This window comes from Theobroma cacao, chromosome 1, assembly GCF_053813885.1.
Source record: "Theobroma cacao isolate CCN51 chromosome 1, ASM5381388v1, whole genome shotgun sequence".
NCBI classification, from domain to species: Eukaryota; Viridiplantae; Streptophyta; class Magnoliopsida; order Malvales; family Malvaceae; genus Theobroma; species Theobroma cacao.
The window spans coordinates 35,821,423-35,844,869 of NC_142639.1; the positions used below are offsets into that span (position 1 = coordinate 35,821,423).

General features: G+C 33.9%; 3 protein-coding genes and 1 long non-coding RNA gene across 5 annotated transcripts; 1 reads left to right on the plus strand and 3 right to left on the minus strand.

The window, feature by feature from the left end:
- Positions 1 to 5,587: 5,587 nt before the first annotated feature.
- On the plus strand, positions 5,588 to 8,909 carry LOC18613455 (Rho GTPase activating protein with PAK-box/P21-Rho-binding domain-containing protein). Its single transcript, XM_007050692.3, has 4 exons — positions 5,588 to 6,069; positions 6,986 to 7,106; positions 7,216 to 7,566; positions 7,785 to 8,909. The coding sequence occupies exons 1-4, from the start codon at positions 5,723 to 5,725 to the stop codon at positions 8,406 to 8,408; spliced, it is 1,443 nt and encodes a 480-aa protein (XP_007050754.3). The 5' UTR covers positions 5,588 to 5,722; the 3' UTR covers positions 8,409 to 8,909.
- Positions 8,910 to 9,354: 445 nt separating this feature from the next.
- LOC18613456 (myelin transcription factor-like protein) lies at positions 9,355 to 10,260 on the minus strand. Its single transcript, XM_018129801.2, has one exon. The coding sequence runs from the start codon at positions 10,006 to 10,008 to the stop codon at positions 9,586 to 9,588; it is 423 nt and encodes a 140-aa protein (XP_017985290.1). The 5' UTR covers positions 10,009 to 10,260; the 3' UTR covers positions 9,355 to 9,585.
- A 1,455-nt stretch (positions 10,261 to 11,715) lies between these two features.
- LOC108660909 (uncharacterized) lies at positions 11,716 to 16,044 on the minus strand. The gene is made up of 4 exons (XR_016028472.1): positions 15,960 to 16,044; positions 15,788 to 15,895; positions 13,090 to 14,905; positions 11,716 to 12,949 (listed from the first exon to the last, which is right to left on the minus strand). It is a non-coding gene; the product is annotated as an uncharacterized LOC108660909 (long non-coding RNA).
- Positions 16,045 to 16,628: 584 nt separating this feature from the next.
- Positions 16,629 to 21,996, minus strand: RBP-DR1 (RNA-binding protein-defense related 1). Of its 2 annotated transcripts, XM_007050695.3 has the most exons (9): positions 21,639 to 21,996; positions 21,343 to 21,425; positions 19,271 to 19,322; positions 18,991 to 19,116; positions 18,757 to 18,836; positions 17,874 to 18,053; positions 17,345 to 17,690; positions 17,108 to 17,251; positions 16,629 to 17,031 (listed from the first exon to the last, which is right to left on the minus strand). In XM_007050695.3, the coding sequence occupies exons 1-9, from the start codon at positions 21,808 to 21,810 to the stop codon at positions 16,904 to 16,906; spliced, it is 1,311 nt and encodes a 436-aa protein (XP_007050757.3). In that variant the 5' UTR covers positions 21,811 to 21,996; the 3' UTR covers positions 16,629 to 16,903. The 2 variants fall into 2 exon arrangements, with proteins under 2 accessions (XP_007050757.3, XP_088663489.1); XM_088807363.1 differs by lacking the exon at positions 21,343 to 21,425 and having other exon boundaries at positions 21,639 to 21,779.
- Positions 21,997 to 23,447: the final 1,451 nt, after the last annotated feature.

Here is a 23,447-nt window from a genome sequence, read left to right on the forward strand (position 1 = left end):
AACAATGCAGCAACTCAATCTCCCCTTTTTTTACTGCATCTCTCAAAGCATGATATTTTACACGAATATGCTTAGTTCTTTCATGTTGAACAAGGTTCTTTGCTATTGCAATTGCTAAAAAGTTGTCAACATTGATCAAAGCTCCCTTGTCTTGCTTGAATCCCAGCTCAACTAGTAGCTTCCTTAACCATAAAGCATGGTTAGCAACTATTGCACAAGCAAAGTACTCTGCCTCAGCTGTGGACTGATCAACCACTTACTGCTTTTTTGAATTCCAGGTAAACATAGCATTGCCAAATGAGAAACAAAAACCTTATGTGCTTTTAGAGTCATCCAAATAACCAGTCCAATCACTGTTTGAAAAACCTACCAACTGACTGCTCTCCTGCTTCATGTACACTAGTCTATAATCCACAATTCCCTTCACATACCTCAAGATCCTTTTTGCTGCCGCAAAGTGTATTTTTGAAGGATCCTACATAAATCTTGATAGTAAGCATGCAACAAACATAATATCTGATCTTGTAGCAGCTAAGTATAACAAAGACCCAATCATACTTCTATATAACTGACTATTTGCTTTGCCAGCACCATCACTCTGTTAAACTTAGTACCAGTACACAATGGAGTACTACAGCCTTGCACAAGCTCAGTTTAAACTTCCCAAGAAAATCCTTTGCATATTTTTCTTGATGCAAAATGATCTTACTAGTAGTTTGCATAACCTCCATACCAAGAAAATAGTCATCACACCCAAGTCAGTCATTTCAAATTCATTCTTCATCTGAGATTTTAACTTAAACAAATATTTACCTTTTGGACTAGTAATAAATAGATCATCCACATATAATGCTACTATAAGTATCACAGCACCATTTTCATACTTCACATACAAGGTGGATTCATTGATATTCCTCTTAAACCCTTGGTTTTTGAAGCAATCATCAATTCTGGTATACCAGGATCTTACAGCCTATTTTAGGCCATACAATGCCTTGACAAGTTTACGCACTTTCTTTTCTGAACCTTGCTATATATAGCCCTTAGGCTACTCAATGTAAATAACTTCAGTTAGAATGCCATTAAGAAAAGCTGATTTGATATTAAGATGATGAATTTTTCATCCCTCGATGACAAAGCAGTAAGCATTTAAATTGTGTCATGTCTAGCAACTGGAGCAAAGGTCTCCACATAATCAACCCCATAAACTTGAGCATAACCTTTAACTATCGGTCGAGCTTTATATTTATTTATAGAACCATTAGGATTTAGTTTGGTTCTGCAAATCCACTTAACTCCAATAATATTCTTACCAGTAAGTTTGTTAACAAGAATCCATGTCCCATCCTTACTGATCATTCAAAGTATTTCATTAATAGAAGGGGAATGAATTATTTTCCCATTCACAATACAACACTAAGGTGCCGAGCAAGCACAAAGCATATCGGGGAGATATGCCCACAACTTGAAACTGTCAAATTTCAATGCCTTGATTGAGCTCTTTCCATGATGATCAATGTCAAAGTTTCTTGGACCCATAGAGTGGGTGAGTGTTTGTATCACATCAAATATTTTAAAATAAGTAAAATATTTCAAACTCACATCAAGTATATAAAAAATTTATAAATATAAATATTACACATCTTATCAAATTAGTCTTTTGAAAAGAGGATAATAAACCATGATATTTACATTGCTTGAATTTTCTACTTGGAAGAAATGACATGTATCACTACTAGACAAATATAAGATGCACAGGTAAATTTTCTTATAGTCCTTTCATTTTTTTCAACAGCAAATTCAAATTCTTTATGAATGTAGCAATAATTTCTAGCATAGAATAGTATTTGTGAATATGAATAGTGAAAGGCAAAGTCTCGCAGCTATCTTTGGAAATCAATCCTCTGAGGAAACTTAACATAACATGTCCAATATCTTTTTCAACAGGCAGAAAATCTTGAGAATACACTTAATACTATCCATCACTCAATCAAAACAATGGTGGCTGATGAGACTGGAGAGTACAACGAAAGTACATCAGAAAAGAGAAGAGAATAATAGTAACGGGAAAATGAAAAAGGAAAGGAATAAATCACAAGTAGTAATAAAATAAAAAGCTGCTGAGTGGTGATAAAACGATCTAGTGGATGTTATTTGAAATTCGAATAATGGGCTTTTGGAGGGAGAATGTGAATGGGGGGAGGTTTTTAACAAATGCTCGTTGGAGGTGTTGTGCGGTCCCATGCTGTGGGACCCATGTCGTGATCTATGCCAATTGTGTCTGTCTCCTAAATAATTTTCACTGAAAAAGAAGAAGAAACAAGAAATATCATTTTTCTTCTGGCTTTTTAGAAGCCCAAAATAGGTCTTCGCTGTCTTAGGCATCATGTAAAGTCTATCGGTCCACAGAGATCTAATCCAAGCCGCTCCATGTCTCGATTTTCTCACGTAGCTCTCCTCCTAGAATTGTCTCCATATAATTACCAACATGACCTTTATGCAATGCTATTGCCAATATGCTTCTGCATTGCGACGAAGAAAAAATAAATAAATATTTTAAAATAATTTTAAATTATTTAAAAAGTTCAAATAAATTATTTTTTATTTGTTCAATTAAATTTATTTGTTTTTATTTTAAATTAAATAAGTCTTTATGATTCATTGTTGATTACCTATCATTAATCATATAAAATTTTGTAATTAAAAATATAAAATAATTAATAAAATATCTACATAGTTTTTTACTTCTTAAATTTAGTGCCTAATAAATATCTATTTTCTCTACTTTCCATATTCTTATTAATTTTTAACTATTTATTTTATTTTTCATAAAAAATATGTAAAAATAAAAATAATCAATTAAATTATATATTCTCTTATTTTCTAATTATGTGTTTAATAAATTTAAAATTTTTATCACTTCACAATTGCCACAACGTTATTAATACTCAACTATTTCTTCTATTCCTAATTAACTAAATAATATGTATTTAATGATTTTCAATCGTTATTTTTCATATATAAAATTTATTTTTTAAATTTATAATATCTACTTTTAAATTTTTTTCTCATTTATTCTTTCTTCCTTAACTTCAATTTCTTCCAAAAAATACACAAAAAGTCTATTATATGAGTATCTTCATAAAGCCATTAGGTACTATTGTTCTAATTTTGTAAACTTTTTTACTTTAATTTAAAGTTTATATTATATGGTTATATTGTTTCTATTTTATATAATAGTTGATTTATTGGATTAAAAAATTTGATAATTGATTTTATATTAATCATTTAAAAAATATAAAATAATTATAGATAATATAGCTAATAAGTATTGTTTCTTCATACAAAAGTTTTTCAAAACTAAAATTAATAAAATCGGTCAATAATGTCTCAAGAAAAATTAAATGAATTGACTATATTATCAATTAAAAATATATTAAAAGAATTAATTATAAAAATTTAATTAAAAATTTTAAATCTCAAAAGTTAGAAAAATAATTTTTTTTAATTTCAATAAAAAAACACCTTATTTAAATATTTTATTTTAAAATATTAAGATTAACGAGTTGTTCTTTTTATGTATATACACGTCATTTGCCTCTTTTATCTTTTACTTATACCACATTCTTTTTACTTTGTTTCCCTCATCCTTTGCTTACTCAATCGTGATTCCCATTGTTAACCTTCATTGATTGAAGTGGGAATTACCCTTAAATCAAGATTAGTATTTGCTTTTGAAGGGGAGAAATCATGATGTCTGTTGCTCCGGGGCCGGAAAAAGACATTGGTTAAAAGGTTAACAGTAATTAATTTGGTGAAGACAGAATCAATTTATAACTTTTTGGCATTTTTTTTTTGGGTTCAAACCTTTTTGGTTCTTTGTCAATAATAATAGGGCCCATTTCCACCAAGTGCAATGCTGGCTTAATACAAAGGGCCAAGTCTAGTCAATTCTTTTGCAAATGAATGAAAACATGGAGTAATTCTCAAGATATCAATAAAACCAAGCTTTCAAATCAGCATCAAACTCAAGAAATTACGCCCCCCAGGCCCAGACCCTGACCCTGACCCTCCCCTCCTTTAGATTCTGGAAATATTTGGAAAAGTTGAAAAAAATAAGAAAGAAATAAATAAATATACAAGTAATTCCTTCCCCTCCTTTAATCACGGGAATGACATGCAAAGCAAGTAAACCTCATTGGAAATAGTATCAAAGTTGTCTTCTTCTTATAGGCCAATTCCGGTCATTTTTCGCCAACGGTCTATTTACCAGTTCCAGATGCTTTTTCCAAGTGTTTTCCATGGAATTCCTCGGAAAATGGGCTGTACCTGCTTTTCTTTTGGTTTGTTTCTATAGTTTTATTATTACAAATTTGTTAACATGTATTTTAAAATATTTTTAAGATCACTTAAAATATTATTTACAGTAAAATTATATTGTATTACATAATTAATAATTAACATGATTAATTTTAATTTATTATTTTTATTGCAATAATTTAATTTTAATTTTAATTTATTATTGCAATAGTGAAAAGAATAAGACTATTGTTTAATGGTTTAAAATTAAATAGATTCAGTCAACTTTAGATCCATGGATGCTGGCATTTGCATGGGGGATAGTGATTGTTAGACACATATCTAAAAATTTAATCACCTATTTGTGAAATGGACAAAGTCTTAAGGTTGGCAGAAGATCCCTACACAAAAACCCAATGGTCTATTCACTTCAAAATTAATATATTATTTGCTTCATGACATGTTTCGTGATTTTTTGTATACTTTATTTGAAGTTTTTAATATAATGTTTCCTTTGTAATCTAAGAAGAATTAAGGAGGACTCAATAATTTTTGGATTAAAGAATTAATCTAGTGTGTTAAAAGTTAAGAAAATGCCTAAAAAGACAAATGAATCACATTTAAGTAAAGTTTAATTAGCTCAATTTTGGCTACTTTTTAAAAGAAGGAATGCTGTTCATACTTGTGACAAAATTCTCCTATTTTTTTTCCCTTATTTTCTTCTTACAAACACTCCTCCATTTATTGAAAGTTTGAGTTGAATGATTTAAGCTACAAATAAAAATGTGAATTTGCAGCCGTCTAATAATTCATTTGGTCGATTGAATTTACAATTTACATTAATATTTGTATTGTAAAAAAAAAACCTAATAAGAGGTCCAAAATATTAAACAACTAAATTGCTAAGAATGTAATTATCAGTAAGATAACATTATACTTTTTTTATATATGAAAAAGTATTGATTAAAATCTTAAAAAAATCATAATATAGTGTTTGATTTTTAAGTACGGAAATAAAGTTGGATATATTATTCTTTTTTATAGCTCTCATTTTCTAATTTCTCGATAACAAAATTTTGCGGTAAATTTGTACCGATCAGGTAAAAGTAAAATGGGAAAAAAAAAAAACAAAAAACGGTAACGCCGTACTGGTTGGGTTATATGGCAATCTCGTAATATTGCATCAACGAGAAGGTCAAACAGAAAATCTCACCGCAGATAAAGTTAAAAAAGGATAAAATTTGAAAAACGAGTGGCCGTTGGTAACTAAAGAAAACACTTAAAAACTCTTCCCTTCAAAAAAAGGCCAAACTCCAACCCCTTACTTGAATGCAACAAAACAAAGAGACTCCTCTCGAAATTTAAAACCTCGTGACCTTCGAAGAGAGAGAAAGAGAGACAAAATCCAAGGCTAGTAGAGATAATGACTGGTCTAGTAATGGTGACCAAAGGAGGTGGCTGTGGTGGTGGTGGTGGTGGCGGAGGCGGTGGGAAGGGAGGAGCTAAAGGAGGAGTTAAGAGCTGTGAAGAAGAGCAGCAGAACCAGATTTCCGTCGTGGCGGTGCTTTTGGCTGCTTTGAGGAAATCTATGGTGTCTTGTCGTGTTGATAGACAAGATGAAGTAATGTCTTCCACCGTTCATCATATGGAAATTGGGTGGCCAACCAACGTAAGACACATAACCCATGTTACCTTCGATCGGTTCAATGGGTTTTTGGGTCTTCCTGTTGAGTTACAAGTTGAGATTCCCGGTCGGGTTCCAAGTGCTAGGTAAATTTCCTTGCTTGCTTCTGGTTTTGCTTCTCGGTTTTTAGATTTTTTGTTTTTCTTTTTAAAATTGAATTTCAAAGATTTTAGCTGGGTCTTGATTTCTTAGTTGTTTAAAACCGAAATGTTAGTGTTCTTGTGCAGTTTAGATCTGGAAGAGTGAAGTTGCAGATATCTAGCTGTTTTTAGTAACTACAACTGAGAGAAGGGAGAGTGAGAGAAGGAGATCTGCATTTAAAAAAAAACTGGGATTTTTAGCTGTATTCTAGCTCAAATGAAGGTTTTTTAGACATTAGATAAGCCTAACTTTAAGAGGTTTCGAAGAATGAAAGCTTTGACAACCATAACATTTAATAGTATTTCCAGAAAATTTAAAAGATTTGACTTTTCAAGCTCTGTTCATTTTGAAAATTTAAAAAATCAACGACCTGAATACTTTTGTTCATGAAATGGTACACCTTTTATGAGCAGCCGCAAAAGAAATGGACTTTAGAGTTCCATAACAGTTCAAATTGGAGTTACTTGAGAAGTTCAATGAATTTCATGGAGTGAAAGACTCTTTTGGTATTTTTTAAGATATTAGATTTTGTGTTGTTTGGTTTCTACAGAACCTGAAGAGCTTAATAAATATTACTATCTCATATTCTTGTGTTATGAACCCTGCTTTTTGTAGGTAAGGTAATTGAATAATACTATGTTTTACTATACTGCTTTATTTACTATTTGCTTGTTGAAAACCAATCTTCCTTGGGAAGATATTTTCTTTTGATAATTAGCTGGAATCAATCTTGTCAGTCTCATTTTTTTTTACTGTCTTTTCTTTGGATTCTTTTCTGTCCGTTGAACTAGTGCAATTTCCTGTTTATCATTTTCTCCTTTATTTTACCAGTGGTCCTTAATTGGAATTGTCTTTTTATAGTGCTAGTGTGTTCGGGGTCTCAGCGGAATCAATGCAATGCTCATTCGATTCCAAAGGGAATAGCGTCCCTACTATACTCTTGCTGTTGCAGGAGCGACTTTTTTCTCAAGGAGGCCTAAAGGTTTTAATTTCTAAACATGTCAGCTAATATTAACATCTATGTGATTATCTGACTATGATTTGAATTCTAAATGATATTTCTCTCTTGTGTTCTCTTAATGGTCTTGTAGGCAGAAGGGATTTTCCGGATAAATCCTGAGAATAGCCAAGAGGAGCATGTAAGAGATCAGCTGAACAGGGGCATCGTACCAGATAATATTGATGTCCACTGTCTTGCAGGCCTTATTAAAGCTTGGTTTCGGGAGCTTCCTTCAGGGGTGCTGGATGGACTTTCCCCTGAACAGGTTCTCCAATGTAATACCGAAGAAGACTGTATTGAGCTTGTGCAGCAATTAAAGCCAACTGAAGCTGCACTGCTCAATTGGGCTGTTGATCTTATGGCAGATGTTGTTGAGGAAGAGGAATCAAACAAAATGAATGCAAGAAATATTGCTATGGTTTTTGCTCCAAATATGACTCAGGTATGGGGGCAGTACTTTACTTAGTATCTTGCAACATTTTCTAGCTTACAGAAACAAAAGAAATAATTAAGTCTGGAGTTTGTTGGATCAGTGTTCAAGAGATGTACTTAAGATGTTCATCAAATGTTACCAAACTACCTTGAAATTCTTGCTTTAGTTGTTATTATAGTTTAGTTTAATAAAATTGAAGCATTCTATTTTGATTTTCTCTTGAGCAGATGTCTGATCCATTGACGGCTTTGATGCATGCTGTTCAAGTAATGAACTTCCTTAAGACCTTGATCATGAAAACACTGAGAGAACGCGAAGAGACTGCAACAGGAGGATATTCACCCATATCATCTCATTCATGTGATGGCCCAACAGATGAAGAGTTTGACAGTCAGCAAGAGATGGACACGAGCTGTGAGCTGAGAGGGCCCACTTCAGATTATGATAATGCCCTTTACAGTAACTATAGTGGAGATGAAGATGAAGTTGAGTCATTAGGTGAAATAGAGGAATGCTTCTTGAGGCAGCTGGATGAGAATAAGAATGTGCCAAATAGTTGTTTGGAGGAATCAGCTGATCGATTACAGAGAACTGGTGCAAGTCCCAGAAGTTGTTCAGGCGGCAATGTTGAGTCTGGCATTTCCTTTACAGATAGCAAGAATGAGAATTCTGCCTTGAGTACAAGTGATGGAGAGGACTCGGGGGCAAGTGATGGCCTCAAAGCGCAGGATCATGGGATTTGTACAAAGAGCCTAGCAGAAGGGTGTGAGAACACTGATGATGTGGAGATGATAGACCAATTAGTGGAGTCTAAAACACCCAACCCATTGTCTCTGTCTACTGCTGGCTGACAGATGATTCATCCTCACATTATTTAGAACAATACTTGCACATTTTGGTTTGTCTCTCTTCAATCACGGTTGCTTCTGTAAATTGAAAACGTCACCTTGGGTTGAAATTCAGGTAGGAAGTATTAGCTTCTAGCAGCAGATTGTCTAAATCATGGTTCAGCAAGGGCTGAACTTGTGTTTGTTTCCACATGTTTCTTCGGTCCTCAAAGTTTTCTAACATTGACTTGTTTAAAGATTGGAACTAATCATGTCAGTCCAGTCTCTTGTCCATCTCGGCAGATATGCAAAAGTCAGTATGCTTGCTCTTACGGAGCTAGATTCAGCTCTATAGGGATGCTGTACCTTTTAAATATGGTTGATTTGCAGAGCTAAGGGTCCATTTGAAGTCATATAGACTTGGTTGTGCACTATCTGACTCGCTATCATATTATGTTCCAAACGATTAATCTCCTTGTTGTATTTCTCTATCTATTCGTAGTGAATAACATGGTTACATTATCACGTGCATGTTAAATACGATGATTTAAGCATGAGAGAGATAATAATAATAATCATCATAAAGTCAAGTTCAAAGTAAGACGATATCCAGGATTGGCATTTCTTAAAAAGACATTCTAAGAATAAGTTTTGAATCTTTGATATATTAAAAAAATTGTAGCTGCAAGTAGCAAGCCCCCCTTATATTAACTTTACTCGCGCGAGGACAGTTGGAATCAAAAGGGTATACCAACATACTGTATAGCTTCTTGATGTGAGCGCATTCATGGCTGCTCTTTCCTTTCTCGCCTGTCAGCAAACTGGCTTCTGCTTATTAATGGGTGGGACTTTTTAAGTGTCCTCTCCATTGCAGTCTAGACATGGAAATCCACAACCACAACCTGTAATTTTAATCTAAGTCCTGGAGAAAGAAAGAACCCTCAAAGATTAGTTAGAGAAACTGCAGAGATTACAAAAACAAGATTGATTCGTTTGTATACTTTCTTCATGTTACAAAACCATGTTATCCATGTACAATTGGCAGTATCTCAAACAATACACAATGGAAAAGCACCCAGCCAAAAAAAGAGTGGGAAGAACTTAAAAATAGGGAAAACCTGAGAACATGATGCAGAAGGAAAGAGAGAGTCATTTGGCTAGCTAGAACAAAAAAAAAGAAAAAGAAAAATACACCCAGACTCTAAGATGCCAGGCAGGTTTCCCAAAATAGCCTGTTCTTTTCCATCTCATTCAAGGATTTTGTTGAATCGACAGAACCAGCTGATTTCTGTTCTTTTGCTACTCCAATTCGTTGATCATTGCTCCATTTTTCACACACATGAACCTCCTTTTGCTGCTCCACCACCTCCCCATCCTCCTCATCTTCATCATCAACATTTGCTTTGTCTTCTAAGCAATTAAGCCCTCTAACACTGGGAACAAAATCAGATGTGTCACAGCTGCATGACTCTGCATCATCATGATCATGATCATCATCATCGTCATCTTCAGCATGGTTGATGACAGCCATGGCAGGATCAAAACAACCAGCTTCCGAATCTCCGGTAGCCTCAAAGAGAAAGAAAGAAGAGACATCAACGACTTTATGATTTTTTATGTCCATCCTTGTCAACACTAGAGAACAACACCACAAAAGAAAAATAGCATTAATTTTGCTTGTGACTTTGTTGTGAAGTCTTTCCCATACACAGATTTTTTTTCATATAGCTGGACCAGAAATATTTAAAGGAAGTATATAAAAAGAACTGATAAAGAAAAGAGAGGTGGGGCAGCTGCCGTGTTTGACACACGAATTTTGCCGTTGGCTATCAAGCTTAGCAGGTTGGCATGCTCAACTTGAAAATGTATTTTATTCCTTGGAAGAAAAAAAAGAGACTCATATTTAAACGGAAGTGACATCTGCCTTTTTCTTTTCTAGAAGGAATGCGGCCGGGCAGGCTACTCTTTGATCTAGATAGATCCAACCCACCCTTCTAGAAGAAACAAAAAAAAAAAACCCTAATCTTCTAGAAGCAACATCTGGTGTCGACGACCCGGATTTTACGTGTACCGGTTTTAGACTTTCAAGTCTTCCATTTTATTTAACTGCATCAAGGTAGACAAGTAGTTCTAAAGAATTTCCAACTAGTAAGAATTGAAATATCAGGGTGATGAAATGACTTGGCAGCCCACTGATCAAGAAAAAAAGGTTTTAATGTTTCTCAGACAGAGTGACTAGGGGTGATTTTCTGGTCCATTTTCGACTAAACCTTTAAGTTTCCACAAAGGATCAAAGATCAAACTACGACCACACTATGTTTGACCGATGCAAACAGAGAGACTTGGAAAAACAAAGTCAATCCCACTTTTTCTTAATGTTTGAAACGTGGGATCCCTCTCAATAGCGACAGAACGTTTCTCAAAATCACAAGGGAAAATAACACCAATTGTGTACTGACGACGTTTCATCTGAGAAGGACATTTTCTGTGGGAGGCCAAGGCTATAACTATCAAGTTCCAAAGAGAAAGGGTAACCTAAATGTAGAAGCATGACTTTTGTGGCGGAGGAGCATGAAAGAGTGCATAACTGGGGATGGGGATGGGGATGGGATGTTTCCTAAATAACGTGCACTAATTGTATATGCCAGAAATCACGTGGATTCCATTAATACAACACAACCCAACTGCACGGAATTATTATGGCTTTGGCAGGGTTTGGTTTGCTGCAATCAACCACGTGTACAACCACTAGGTCTGGAAGGTTCTTGATTGTCTTCATTAATTGGCAAAACAAGATTGCTTTTTTTTTATTTATTATTATTATTAATGTTCTTGCCTTAGCTGTACTCTTTCAAATAATCAAGTTTATTTATTCGCTAGGTGAAACTTGTCGATCCTTTTTCAAATAAACCAAAACATAAACAAGGAGTACTTGTTATTAAATGTATAAGTTACACATCAACCTCCCATTTGAGTAATATACATTAATACATATGTCATAGATATATGCGTGTCTATCATTGATTTAATATTTTGTAAGACACCACGGGAACACCAGTTCACTTGACTGGAATTCAAAAAACACCTGATCGATACATTATTTGACAAGTTGCTTGACTCGTTTTCCATATTTAAACAAACATATCAAATTATTTAAAATAATAAACTACATCTGATTCAACTTATTACAAGAAGAGAATATTATATTCCAAAAACGTGTATTTTACAAAGATATGCATATATAAAATGCAAAATTAATTTTATTCATAGTCTAATTTTAATTGACTAACAGTATTTTAATTTTAATTAATTAACCAATCAACTAATAATATTGTATTATAACTGTATCATCAAATTTGAACAATTATTCTAATACAACTGATCTCAGTGTGACCGGTTTTATTCACTGTTTTAACTACAAAGAGAAATGTTTAATCCGCTGCAACATTTGAGTTTCTAGATTTCATACATATAAACCATAATTGATATAAACAAAAACCAAAGAGAAATAATGCAAGGGAAGTGAATACTCGAGTTTGGTGTAGAAATTTTTGGTTCGATTTATCACTTGATGGGAAGCACCACAAATCAGGAATGGGGAACCTGGACTGACAGAAAATAATCATGTGGAAGCATGGGTTTTTTTTCTTATTATTTTATTGAGAATTGGGAAATACGGATAAGGTTGATAACGATGGGCACGTGCTTATGTGTTTCAGACCACAATATTCACGTTAAGTGTAAACATTGAAAAAGCCTGCCGAAAATCCAATCCGACGCTCACCTTCTTCACAACGATATCATTGATTTAAATTTTAGCAAAGAGCATGTGGTAATCCAACGGAATAAGGCAGCCTTGTAATCTAAACTGCGTACAAATACGACAAAAGTAGAAGGGAAATTAAGAGAACAATCCTGGAATTACCTGTCCCTGGATTGGGTACTGACAAATACTAGTCGCCTTTTCCTTGGCAAGCAAAACATCATAGCAGCAGACCTAGATTTCTATTTTCCTTTTCCACCTAGAATAAGTCTTAAAAACATCAAAAGTCAGTCTTAACTATTCCTATTCCTATTCCTATTCCGTTCCTGAATTAAATTAAGTTTCCAAGACCACCTCTTTTAACTCTTCATTTCTAGCAAAAAATAGGTGACCACGAAAGTAAATTTTCAAATATATATTATGTATGTTTTATAATAAAATTCTAACATCAAGAAAAAGTCCTTTATGGTGTCAGCCAAAGAGTACAATATTAGTATATCAGTAAATAATTAGAGAGCGGTTCTATCTTTTGGTACAGATTCAAGGTAAAACTATTCTCAACTGCCGAGTATCACTCACAATATGTCCTAGTATATAACTTGATTTCAACATTTTCATGTAATTAATGTACTTATTTCTACCTCCTCTTTTTCCATATATACATAGGATTGGATTAACTAAAACATAATTTGGTCGTTTATATTAACAAGACTAGAAGAGCTCATGAAGGATTTAAAAGGTTGATACCTTGGATGATGATCGTCAAATTCAAAAGAAACCAGTAATGCTATGCTGCCATGTCCTAAAAAAGGAGATAACAATAAAGATTATACCTAGAAATTTATGCAGTTACTGTAAAATATTGACAAATCATTCTGATCACTTATTGGGTAACATTGTAAGAAAAAAGAAAGCAGTCAAGAAAAGCATTTAAATGCTTACCGAAGGAGGGAGCGAGACACTGCTAATTTATCTTGACCTCTGTACAGGTCACCTGGCAGAGAGATTCTCTGAATTAATAGTTTGAACAGTTAGCAGATTTCAGTGAACCTCTGCTACTCCCAGCTTCCTTGTTACAACAATAAGATTTCAAGGAAATGTGATCCAAATTTTAATAGCTTTGAAAACAAACCTTGACACAGCCACTGGATTCAAACTAAAAGCACTAATAAGTGACATTGAATCAGCATGAGGATGAAAAAAGAAAGGGAAAAGGGCTCACCACAAGCAAAGTAAGCAGCTAACAGATTTACACTAATAATACTAGACTTTCTTCTATAAGTAAGCAACATGGTTCACTGTCGCATAACATAAAGTCTTATTCAAAGAAAAACAGGAAGAATAATGCAGTGAGATACACCAAGCACCCACACTAATATTGACAATGTGGCGTGACAAAAAAGAGACACATGGAAGTAACCGTTACAAACAAAATAGCACCCGTCATCAAGAAATGGGGGCAGGAAGCTTTCAAAATAGTCCACAATTTCCTGTCTACTTTATAGATCGTCATCAGTTAATAAAAGAAATTTAAATATCAATTAGGGTGGTATTAACCACTTGAAGCTAAAAAGTAAAAAAATAATTGCTGCAAATTTTAGAACCAGTACAGTTTAGCTGGTGACTGGTGCTAACTTAGATTGAGTAAAGCATTTTGTTTTTAATTCACCCTTAAACATACAGTTCAAATTCATAGAACTTGCAACATAATATCAACAGAATACATGATGTTCAGAAATCAGAATCCATAGCATCCTAGCCTCATAACATATTCCAGATTTTAGATTAGCATAAGCAATGGTCAGTTGCTTCATATGTTAATTCACATTATATGAATACATACTTTTCTACATTGTATTATTCAAGAAATTTTTAAATTAAATCCAAAAGTTTTAAATAGTCAAAAAAATTGAATATATTATATATTACTTCAACAAAATATTATTAAAAGAAGATATCTTATGCATTTGTCTATATATGATATAATCATCCAAGAGTTTTGCAAAATTAACTATCATTTGGTTAATACTTTTATTATTTACCTTTCAATTTGCAAAAGATATGTTTAGATACAAGAATAATCAAATATTTTTGAATAAGTAAGAACTATAAATTAATCATGTTGTAGACTAAGATGCATGAATATACAATTTTTATTTGAAGATGCAGAACAAATTAAATATACATCACACTTCACATTTTAATTAGATATGCTTATTAATGTAAGATCATTTTTAGACAAATATAAAGATTTTTTTATGTCTATTTAAAAAGCTACATATGAAAACATAGTATTTTAAACATGGATAAAGATTATTTGTTTGACCTCCTCTCTTCATGTTTTATTTAATTTTACTGGGATTGATACAAGAAACTTACAAAAACTTTACTATTTCTTATATATGTAAACATTTTTTTAAAAAAAAAAATTTGAGTATGTGACTATGCCACTGCCAATGCTGTATAGATGGGCATCTGCAGTAGTCACCTAATTTACTACTTGCAATAATACTAGATCAATATTATAACTCAATGAGATGCTTGATGCTTCTGAAATTGAAGAAATGCAGAAACACAACCCCAGAAGATCCAATTCAACCTTTCGAATACAGTAATAGTATCAGAGAGAAGACAATTTGCCAATGTATATATACAATGCGTTCCAGACATACAGTTATGAAGTTCTACAATATTTACCTGCAAAACGGTATACTCCCAAGAACTTGGTTCTTTATATCAACTTGATATTGGCAGCAACCTAAATACAAATTTAATAAACCTGTAACCACACAATGCCCCTTAAAAAGACCAATTCTCATGCAGTTATGAATTAATACAAATAAGTCAGCATAAAATCAAAGGAGATATAAATTGGGATTAAAGAAGGTTAATCATGTTGGAAACAGTTTCATAAAACTGAAAGAGGCTCGCGAAAGTAAGTCAGAATTTAGAGAGATACAAGCCCTGCACCACAGACCTGGCACTTCTCCAGTCCTACATTGGGACTGGAGAGGCCAGTCCATATGTGAGACAATGCCATTTTGTTTGAATCAAATCAACAGTCAGAAATTTGCCAAAAAAAAAAAAAGTTCTCACAATTCTCTCTCCAGACATTGCCTCTCTCTTTTTTCACACCGTGACCATCTGGGTTTTCGGATTCCCCATGGATCTCACTCCAACATCATTGGTTTTCCCCTCCTCTCTTGTTTTGTGTCTCCCACCATGCTTCTTTCTCTCTCTAGTCTGATTTCTCTTCAGAGAAACAAATAAATTCTATTACAGTAAATTCAGGGATTAATACAATACAAATTGAGGAACCCATAAACATTATCCTCAAAACATTTATTTTTTTACTATTATTAGGCATGAGAATAGCTGCAAGAACAAATTTCCAAATACCCCCAAAAGATTAATAAATAACAAGGCAAATCTATGACCTCTGATATGATTCTGAGGACATGGCATTATCTCACATGGACTGGCCTCTCCACTACCAATCTCACATGAAGGTCAAATACACTAACAGATACTCAGTCCTATATTGGGACTGGAGAGGAGCCAGATCCCTACACCACAGTACTTTCAAAATCAATCCAAGTGATGTAATGTTGATGATTCTCATAAATGACATAGATGGTACCTTAGCTGTTAATGATGCTTCTCTACCCCAGTACAAAGAATACTCATCATACAAGTAACAAGTATACAAGTAACACGTGATGCCTGAGCTGTTGATCCTCTGGTTACTCTGCAATAGCAGAAACACTCATGATGTAGAATGCACAATAGAAACAGCAGAGCATGAAAAATACCTCCAAATTTCAAAGAAGAGCACTGGATCATGAACCAAAGGAACCCTCCAGGTAATATATCTGCAACATCTTGAACCAAGCCACTGAAAGAAAAAATACGCACACTGGATGTTAAGTTTTAAAATTCAAAGTTTCATGACTACAAGCAAATTTTGTGAAGACTAATTTCAGGGAAGGAAACAAGTACCTACAAGATAAATCTTAATTCCAGTAAAATTCTGCATGGAACTGCCATGGTGTTATTACATGGGCAGAAGGACAGAAGGGAAATCACATGCAAAAACCTCAAAGATAACAGGTCCTGATCGCACAACTGATTTTATAATACCTGAATGTCAGATCAGAATGCATGTCTCTAAAATAAACATTGGTGATCAGTATCACTCAAAGATAACTTGGATATTAACTCACTCACTACTACAGCCCATTCTTGCACAGGATAATAGGAAGAAGAGGCAATTAAAAAATATATCAGTAAAAATGACTTGCACCAAGGAACAGAATTAGAAGTGCTGAAGTACAATGCTCTTTAATGAAGATACATAGGAGTTGAATAAACTCCCCAGAATGCATCTTGATGAGGAAAAAACAAGTAACTGAACGTGGAAACAAAAACTTGGGGAACATTGTATCATGGATATTCCCACATAATTATACTACAAAGAGATATACTCGAGGAAAAATCAATAAATTAATAATTAGTGTCTAAATGGAATTCAATGATACACAGAATACAAATTGTGTAGGCATGGAATGCACCATGAATTACAAGTTTCTGGGATTTTGATCCCATGAAGCAATTACAAGGATGGAGTGACACATATAACCACAGGTTATCCCCAACCCACCCAAAATGCTGATACTGCAGTCAGTCAATATATCCAAGTTGCATGCGACCACATGTGACAGACATTTTCTGCTTCCTTCCAAGACTCACCTCCCAATCAATAAGGTTTGTTCTGTTTGTTGTCTCTCTTAAGCTGAACCTTCAGTTTCTTACCACCCAATTGGCATCCGTTCATCACGTTTATCGCATTTTGAGCAGCTGCTGGAGAGTCGTAACTAACAAATCCTGCAAAGAGAGGCTCTTAAGAGAGAAAACTCCTTAACACTCATACCAGATTGATAGGTAAAGAGAACGAACTTACCGAAACATTTACTAACCCCTGTTGCTTTGTCAACAAAAACCTTTGCACTTAAGACCCTACCAAATCCTTGAAAAGCATTAGCCAACTCTTGATCACCAAATTCTTGAGGTATGTGATAAATAAATAGATTTGCACCAGGTGGCCCTAGGTCAATGCACAGACTAATTAATAAGATGCCACCATCAAGAATCTACTTTAGCAAGACAAGAAAAACCAAGATGACAATAGATAGCAAACCTTCAATCTGACCTCCTGAACTTGTACCTACACTGGAGGATGATGAAGAATTACTGGTTGTATTTGCTGGTGGCACTGAACCAGGTGAACTGGTCAATGGACGGTGGCTCATGATTCCCCCAGGATATGCCATGGGGTACTGAATACCTGGCACAGCTGGGTAAGCTGATCCCACATAACTTGCAGGAGGCATCACATAATTTCTAGGAGCAATATTGGGAGCGAGGTCAGGTGTGATTCCTCGCATTGCACTTCCTTGATTTACTGGAGGAATCATATTATGGAATGCAGGCTGATTCTGCATTGGTGGCAACCGGTACTGCATAAGTCCATAACTTCCTGGAGCCTAAATAAATAAGATGATCAATCACATTTAAATATAAAATGCTTAATCAAAACATCATGACTAAAAAATTAGACAATCGTCCATAACTCAGTGAAAATAAGAGGAAACAGAATCACTTATGAGTCGGATAATATGTGTTTTTGAAATTTTGAATTGCTCCAGATGAAAAAGAAGAAAACCTACTTGATATCCATATCCATTGAATGGGGCAGCATAACCCATTGGCAAGGCTCCAAACAATGAAGGATGTGGTGAATCAGCATTTGATATATTAGAAGCTTGAGATTGAGCTTTCTGGGCCCTTCGAGCTTGTCTTTCCTTTTCTGTATCTGCCCATTTGACAACGAGAGGAACATTTGAACCCTAAAACAGAAGAAGTTAATGATCAGAATACTATCCCACACTTTTATTTGCGAAAACTAACTCACCACCAGACATGATAAGACAAAATTCTACGTAAGGCCATTGCATCCTTAACTCATGTCTGGATGCCAAATGGTAAAGACAAGCCTTCGATTAAAGACTAATTATCTGGTACAAGAACCCGTCTAATGAAGACAAGAACTTCCTTTGTATCTATGCATTCTGCAATCCACTAGGGTATGGAAGGAAATTTCAGACATAAGTCCAAGTGTAGCTTGATCAAGATAAAAGATAATAAGCTTCTACAAAGAGCCCATTTTCTTGACAACTTTCACACTAGATGCAACATACAATTATTCACAACAATGAGTTTGGTTTCGTAGCATGCAATACATAGGGATGGTAAGCCACAAAAATCATCTCTTGATGCATGTGCAAATGATTTCCAGGTTTATATCAGAATCTTTAGTGACTTGAGCAACCTAAGCTAACATCATGAATTAAGGAATAACTAAATATTTATGTCATAATTTATTCCTATTAACAATGACTATGTAAGATAGTTTGTCAGTGCATAACCTATAAATGCATTGAATTGTTTATTATGCAAAAGATACCAGATAAAACAGGAACAGAAACTCAGAACAATGTTCAAGGTAATTCGTTGATTTTCAACAGCAGAAACATGCACAAAAATACAAACCTCCATTTTATGCTTTCCATTAATGGCCTCCAGGGCATCAAGGGCCTGTTCTTTTGTCTCATACTTCAAAAAGGCACAACCTGCCATAAAAAATCGAATACAACTATAATTCAAATGTTGAAATCAGCTTGAGATTGAGGTTTTTGTTTTTATGCAATTAAGCACTGAAAATGGCTTACTTCTTTTTAGAGAAAAAAAATTCAGAAAAGGAATCCAGGATCAAAGAATAAGTACCTTTACTTGTTTGCTGAGAACCTCGTAGAATCTGTAGGTCCTTTATGGTTCCATATTTAGAGAATAAAGCTGAAACTTCAGCCTCAGAAACATTCTTCGGCAACATGCCAACAAAGAGTTTGTGTTCTGGATCAAACAGGCAGTAAAAAGATGACAACAATTCATAATTCACTCAAAAGTTTGATAAAAAAAAGCATCACCGGATAATGAAGGAGATCAATTCTTCCAACCTCATAGGAAGCAGAATTATAAGCAATTAATTTACTGAATTTATATATACCTAATCTTTCCAACTCGCCATCTGCATACTTCACTTGCAATGGACTAGATGCCTGAATTGGACAAAAAATCAGAAAGATGAGTTCCAGGCAGGAAGGTAATAAGACTCACACGGTAAAAGTAATCTCTAAGCACAAATACATGACAGCAGACATAGGTCAAAGCAATATCTAAGTACTTAAGATTGAATTGTCCATAGATTTTTCATTAAAAGTTGAATATAAGAGTTGAGTCATTAATCACTCCAAACCCCCAGATCAAGGACATGTCATGTTGTATAAACAGGCATATTTACACCACCAAATCCAAATGCTTGATGATCAATCATGAAAACAAAATGTAAACATGACATGCCACAATGTAAGTCAATACCAGAGGCATAACTTTATCCAGTCATACTAGTGACCATCTTAGGTGTACATTGATGTCAAAATCAACTTTATCCAAGCCAATCAAATTCTATGCTAACACTGAGTCCCAGAAGGGACACTGGCTTTGTTTGTCATTAGATTCTAGATCTATGCTTACACACAATTAAGTAGTTCTTCCACTCTTGTCTATCAGATTGAACTAGTACAAGCAATTATATATTCAGCATTTCGTTCTTTGATCTCTGTTTATGTTCTTTTAATTGCAACATTGCTATGGAATTGCAAATTATTTTCAGGCCTGTTGGTCGCCAAGCTACATGCAGATATTCATCTCTTTTCTTCACTGTGGAAACAGAAAGTCCTGATGTGCTTCCAATTCATACCTCATAACTAAACAGCAGCTCATGTGTATTGTATTGCAAGATCAAACAGGTGCTTCAACCATAAGGTGGTATTTAAATATGATCAATAATCAACAACTAAGGCATGGAATGAAACTCAGGGCTGTGAACCTGACTAAGTAAGGTTTCAATTATATTGTGAAAGAGCAAGAACATAAGCCCAGCTGATATTGATGTTAACTTAAAAATTTTAAATTCATCTGTTGATCAAGCGTTTGCTTAATTACATTAATACACATAAATGCCTTCCATTACACCCTAAAACTGCAGCATCACCTCATTCTTTTCTTTTCAATCAAGTACTTTCATTCATTATGTTGAAATTAGTAACCAGACCAATTCACATTTGATTAGTACCTCATTGTTTCCCAATTATAATTCTTATGATAAGCTCTGCTTTTAATTGCTATGAGATTTTAAGCAAGTCCATTAAATATGAAAGATATTTGACTAACATGATGTGGTAACATGACAAATAGCTGTAGAGTAGCTATCCTTAAGTGAAACCCTATAAGTAGAACTCCAACACCTATTGTTCTCTTAATCATTCGAATTTCAGATAAATTTATGGTTGCAATCATTAAATTACCCCGTTTCCTGTCCAAATTATGTTCTATAAAATGTAATCTGGAGTATATAAAGCCCTAGCTTCATCTTTTACATGCTTTAGAATTTCTCAAAACTCCATTTTATCACAAAACGACCAGGGTTTTTTATTCTAAAAAAAATTAAAATCTAAGCTTACAGCATGCTGAAAATACAAGGTCGCGATCATTTTCTTTTCCATTGTCTCCAAAACCCAAGACATCAACTTACTTAAACGAGCTACAATAAATAATTTTCAAACTTAATTCTACAACTGTGTTATCTGCATGTACCTTGATCAGCACGATGAAGCAGTAAGAACTTCTACTGAGTTTGTTATAAAATGCCAACTAGACCCATGTTTAAGGTAGTTTTACTGGATACTTAAGAACTAATTCCGTATGACACAAGCTGTCAATATCAAAAACAGCATATAGCAAGATTCATGCCATAATGTATAAAATGCAGAAACGATTTTGATAGCTTCATAGTTAAATAGTGAAACAGAGTGGACAGATGTCACCCTTGGGTGCTACATTTGCATGCCATCTGTCGGAGTAAGCTACAAGTCTCTAGCTAATTATAACATGCTAAGATCACTGAACCAACTTTGAACAGTAGCAGGTAGATTTTCTCAACGATAACTAACAATGTGGCACTGACTCACTAAAAAACAAGGCAAAACAAAGAAACAGAAATTCAAAATTTGAACTAACCCCAGGCAAAGTCTTCTTATTATGACAGGCATTGACCGCTTTATCCGCCTCTTGTCTCGACGGGCATATAACAAAGCAACACCCTTAATCAACATAAAAAACACGAGAAAATACCTCAAAATTAGGGTTTCAAACACCACAAACCTCACAAAAACACCGCAAATCTCACTCCAAACACAACGAATCAAACAAATCACCAAAAAAACAAACAACCGCAAAAAGAGAATGAGAAATGTGAGAGATTTGAAAGTTTAAAAAGAAATAATAAATTTTAAAAAAGAACAAGCAAGTTGAACCTCTGGAGGCGCGAGTGGTCTTGTCTTTGATGATGTTGACTTCGTCGACCAAAGCAAACTCTTTGAACATTGCGAGCAGTTGAGCTTCCGTCATGTGCTTCGGCACTTGACCTACGAACAGCTTCACGCTCTCTTCGTCCGTCGCTTTCTTCTCCTTTTTTCCCTCCGCCATTAATGCCTGCTCCTCCTCCTCTATTTTCTTTGCTTTTTTTTTTCCACCGAATTTTTTTTCTTTGATTTTCTCTCTCTAGAGGAAGGAGCGTTTATTTGTTTTTTTTTTCTTTTCTTTTTGTTTTTGGGGAGTCGTTGGGTGGGAAAAATGGGGGTTTCTGGATGGCAAAGTTGGATCTTCAATGGATATATTGTAATTAAAATGGCTGCAAAGTGGGGCTACTGTTTGGGTTTATTTACGAATCTGCCCTTACAGCTGTGCGAGCTCTGGTCTTTGAAGTGGATGTACTTGTACCGTTGTGAGCTGGAACGAGGATTTGCACTTTGAAGGGTGGCCGGTGTAGAATGACGAATATGCCCTTTCGTTTTCTTTGTCATACTTGGCAACTTAATTTATTTTTCTCTCCTCTATGGTTTCTCTTTCGGGTGAATCCCGTCGGCTGTCTCTGCATTGAAAAAGTTCATGGCTCGTAAAAGCACACTACACTTGAAAAGAAGGGGAAAAAACAATATGCAAATTTGATAGGGTGGCTCGTGGATCAAGTGGGGCACGGTGAATTTATGGGTTTAGGCTGACAGAAAGTCCTAGCCTTTGGAAATTTTTCCTTTTTCCTTCTTTTAGAAACCAAATCATATGATAGGGGGCATTCATATATGTTACTATAACTTTTCAAACTCAATCTATCATTTTTCTTATTATAATTAACACATTTATCATTAAATAGGAGTACGAATGAGCATTAATTCATGTAAATCGAAATAATCAACCGAAACCATTTGAATTCAGTTAATTAGATTTGATTTTTTAATTTCATTATTAAGTTGTTGAAAAAAACGGTTTATTCAGTTATTTTCGTTAATTTTATATATTTAAAATTTACAATCGAATTAACTGAAAATCAATTATTAATATAATATTTATAAAATTTAACTTATAACAGAAGCAAATGATTAATATATCTTATCTTATATAAATTTTAGTTTATAATCCAAAAATGATAAATACCATGTCTTGATTGGAAAAAAATGATTGTTTTCTTATATCACACAAATGACTATTTCTTTCATAAATTATTAATTATGTTTCAGTGATACATAAATGATATAATTAGTCAAACTCAAAGAAAAAGGGAAAGATAACAAAATTAAACAGTAACATGTGTTTAAGTAGATATTTTAACTTAAAACTTTAATACGATAATTTCTTATTTAAATCACTTGATGAATAACATAAATTTATATAATTCAATATTATTATCTTTTATTTTATAATCTAAAATTATATATATTAAAAAATGCAAGTAAAACATACTACAATCAATTGGTCCCTATAAAGGATTTGAAAACGCTGACGCAAGAGAAATCATTAACAAATCTTTACCTAAAATTGGTCATATATTGCGACTCTACACCCACTTCACTTTCAATTTTGCTTTCCAGTACAAAATTATACAAGTAATCTTACTTCATGTGCAACTATAAATTTTTCATTACATTTTTTTCCACATGAAAATAGGAGTAATATTGAAAAAAAAATGATATTGACAAAGAATGACAGCATGCGATTTTATTTGAGTAGGAACATGTCAGTTCGCTAGTCCAGATGAAAAAAAAAAAAAAGAAGACAAATCTCCTTAA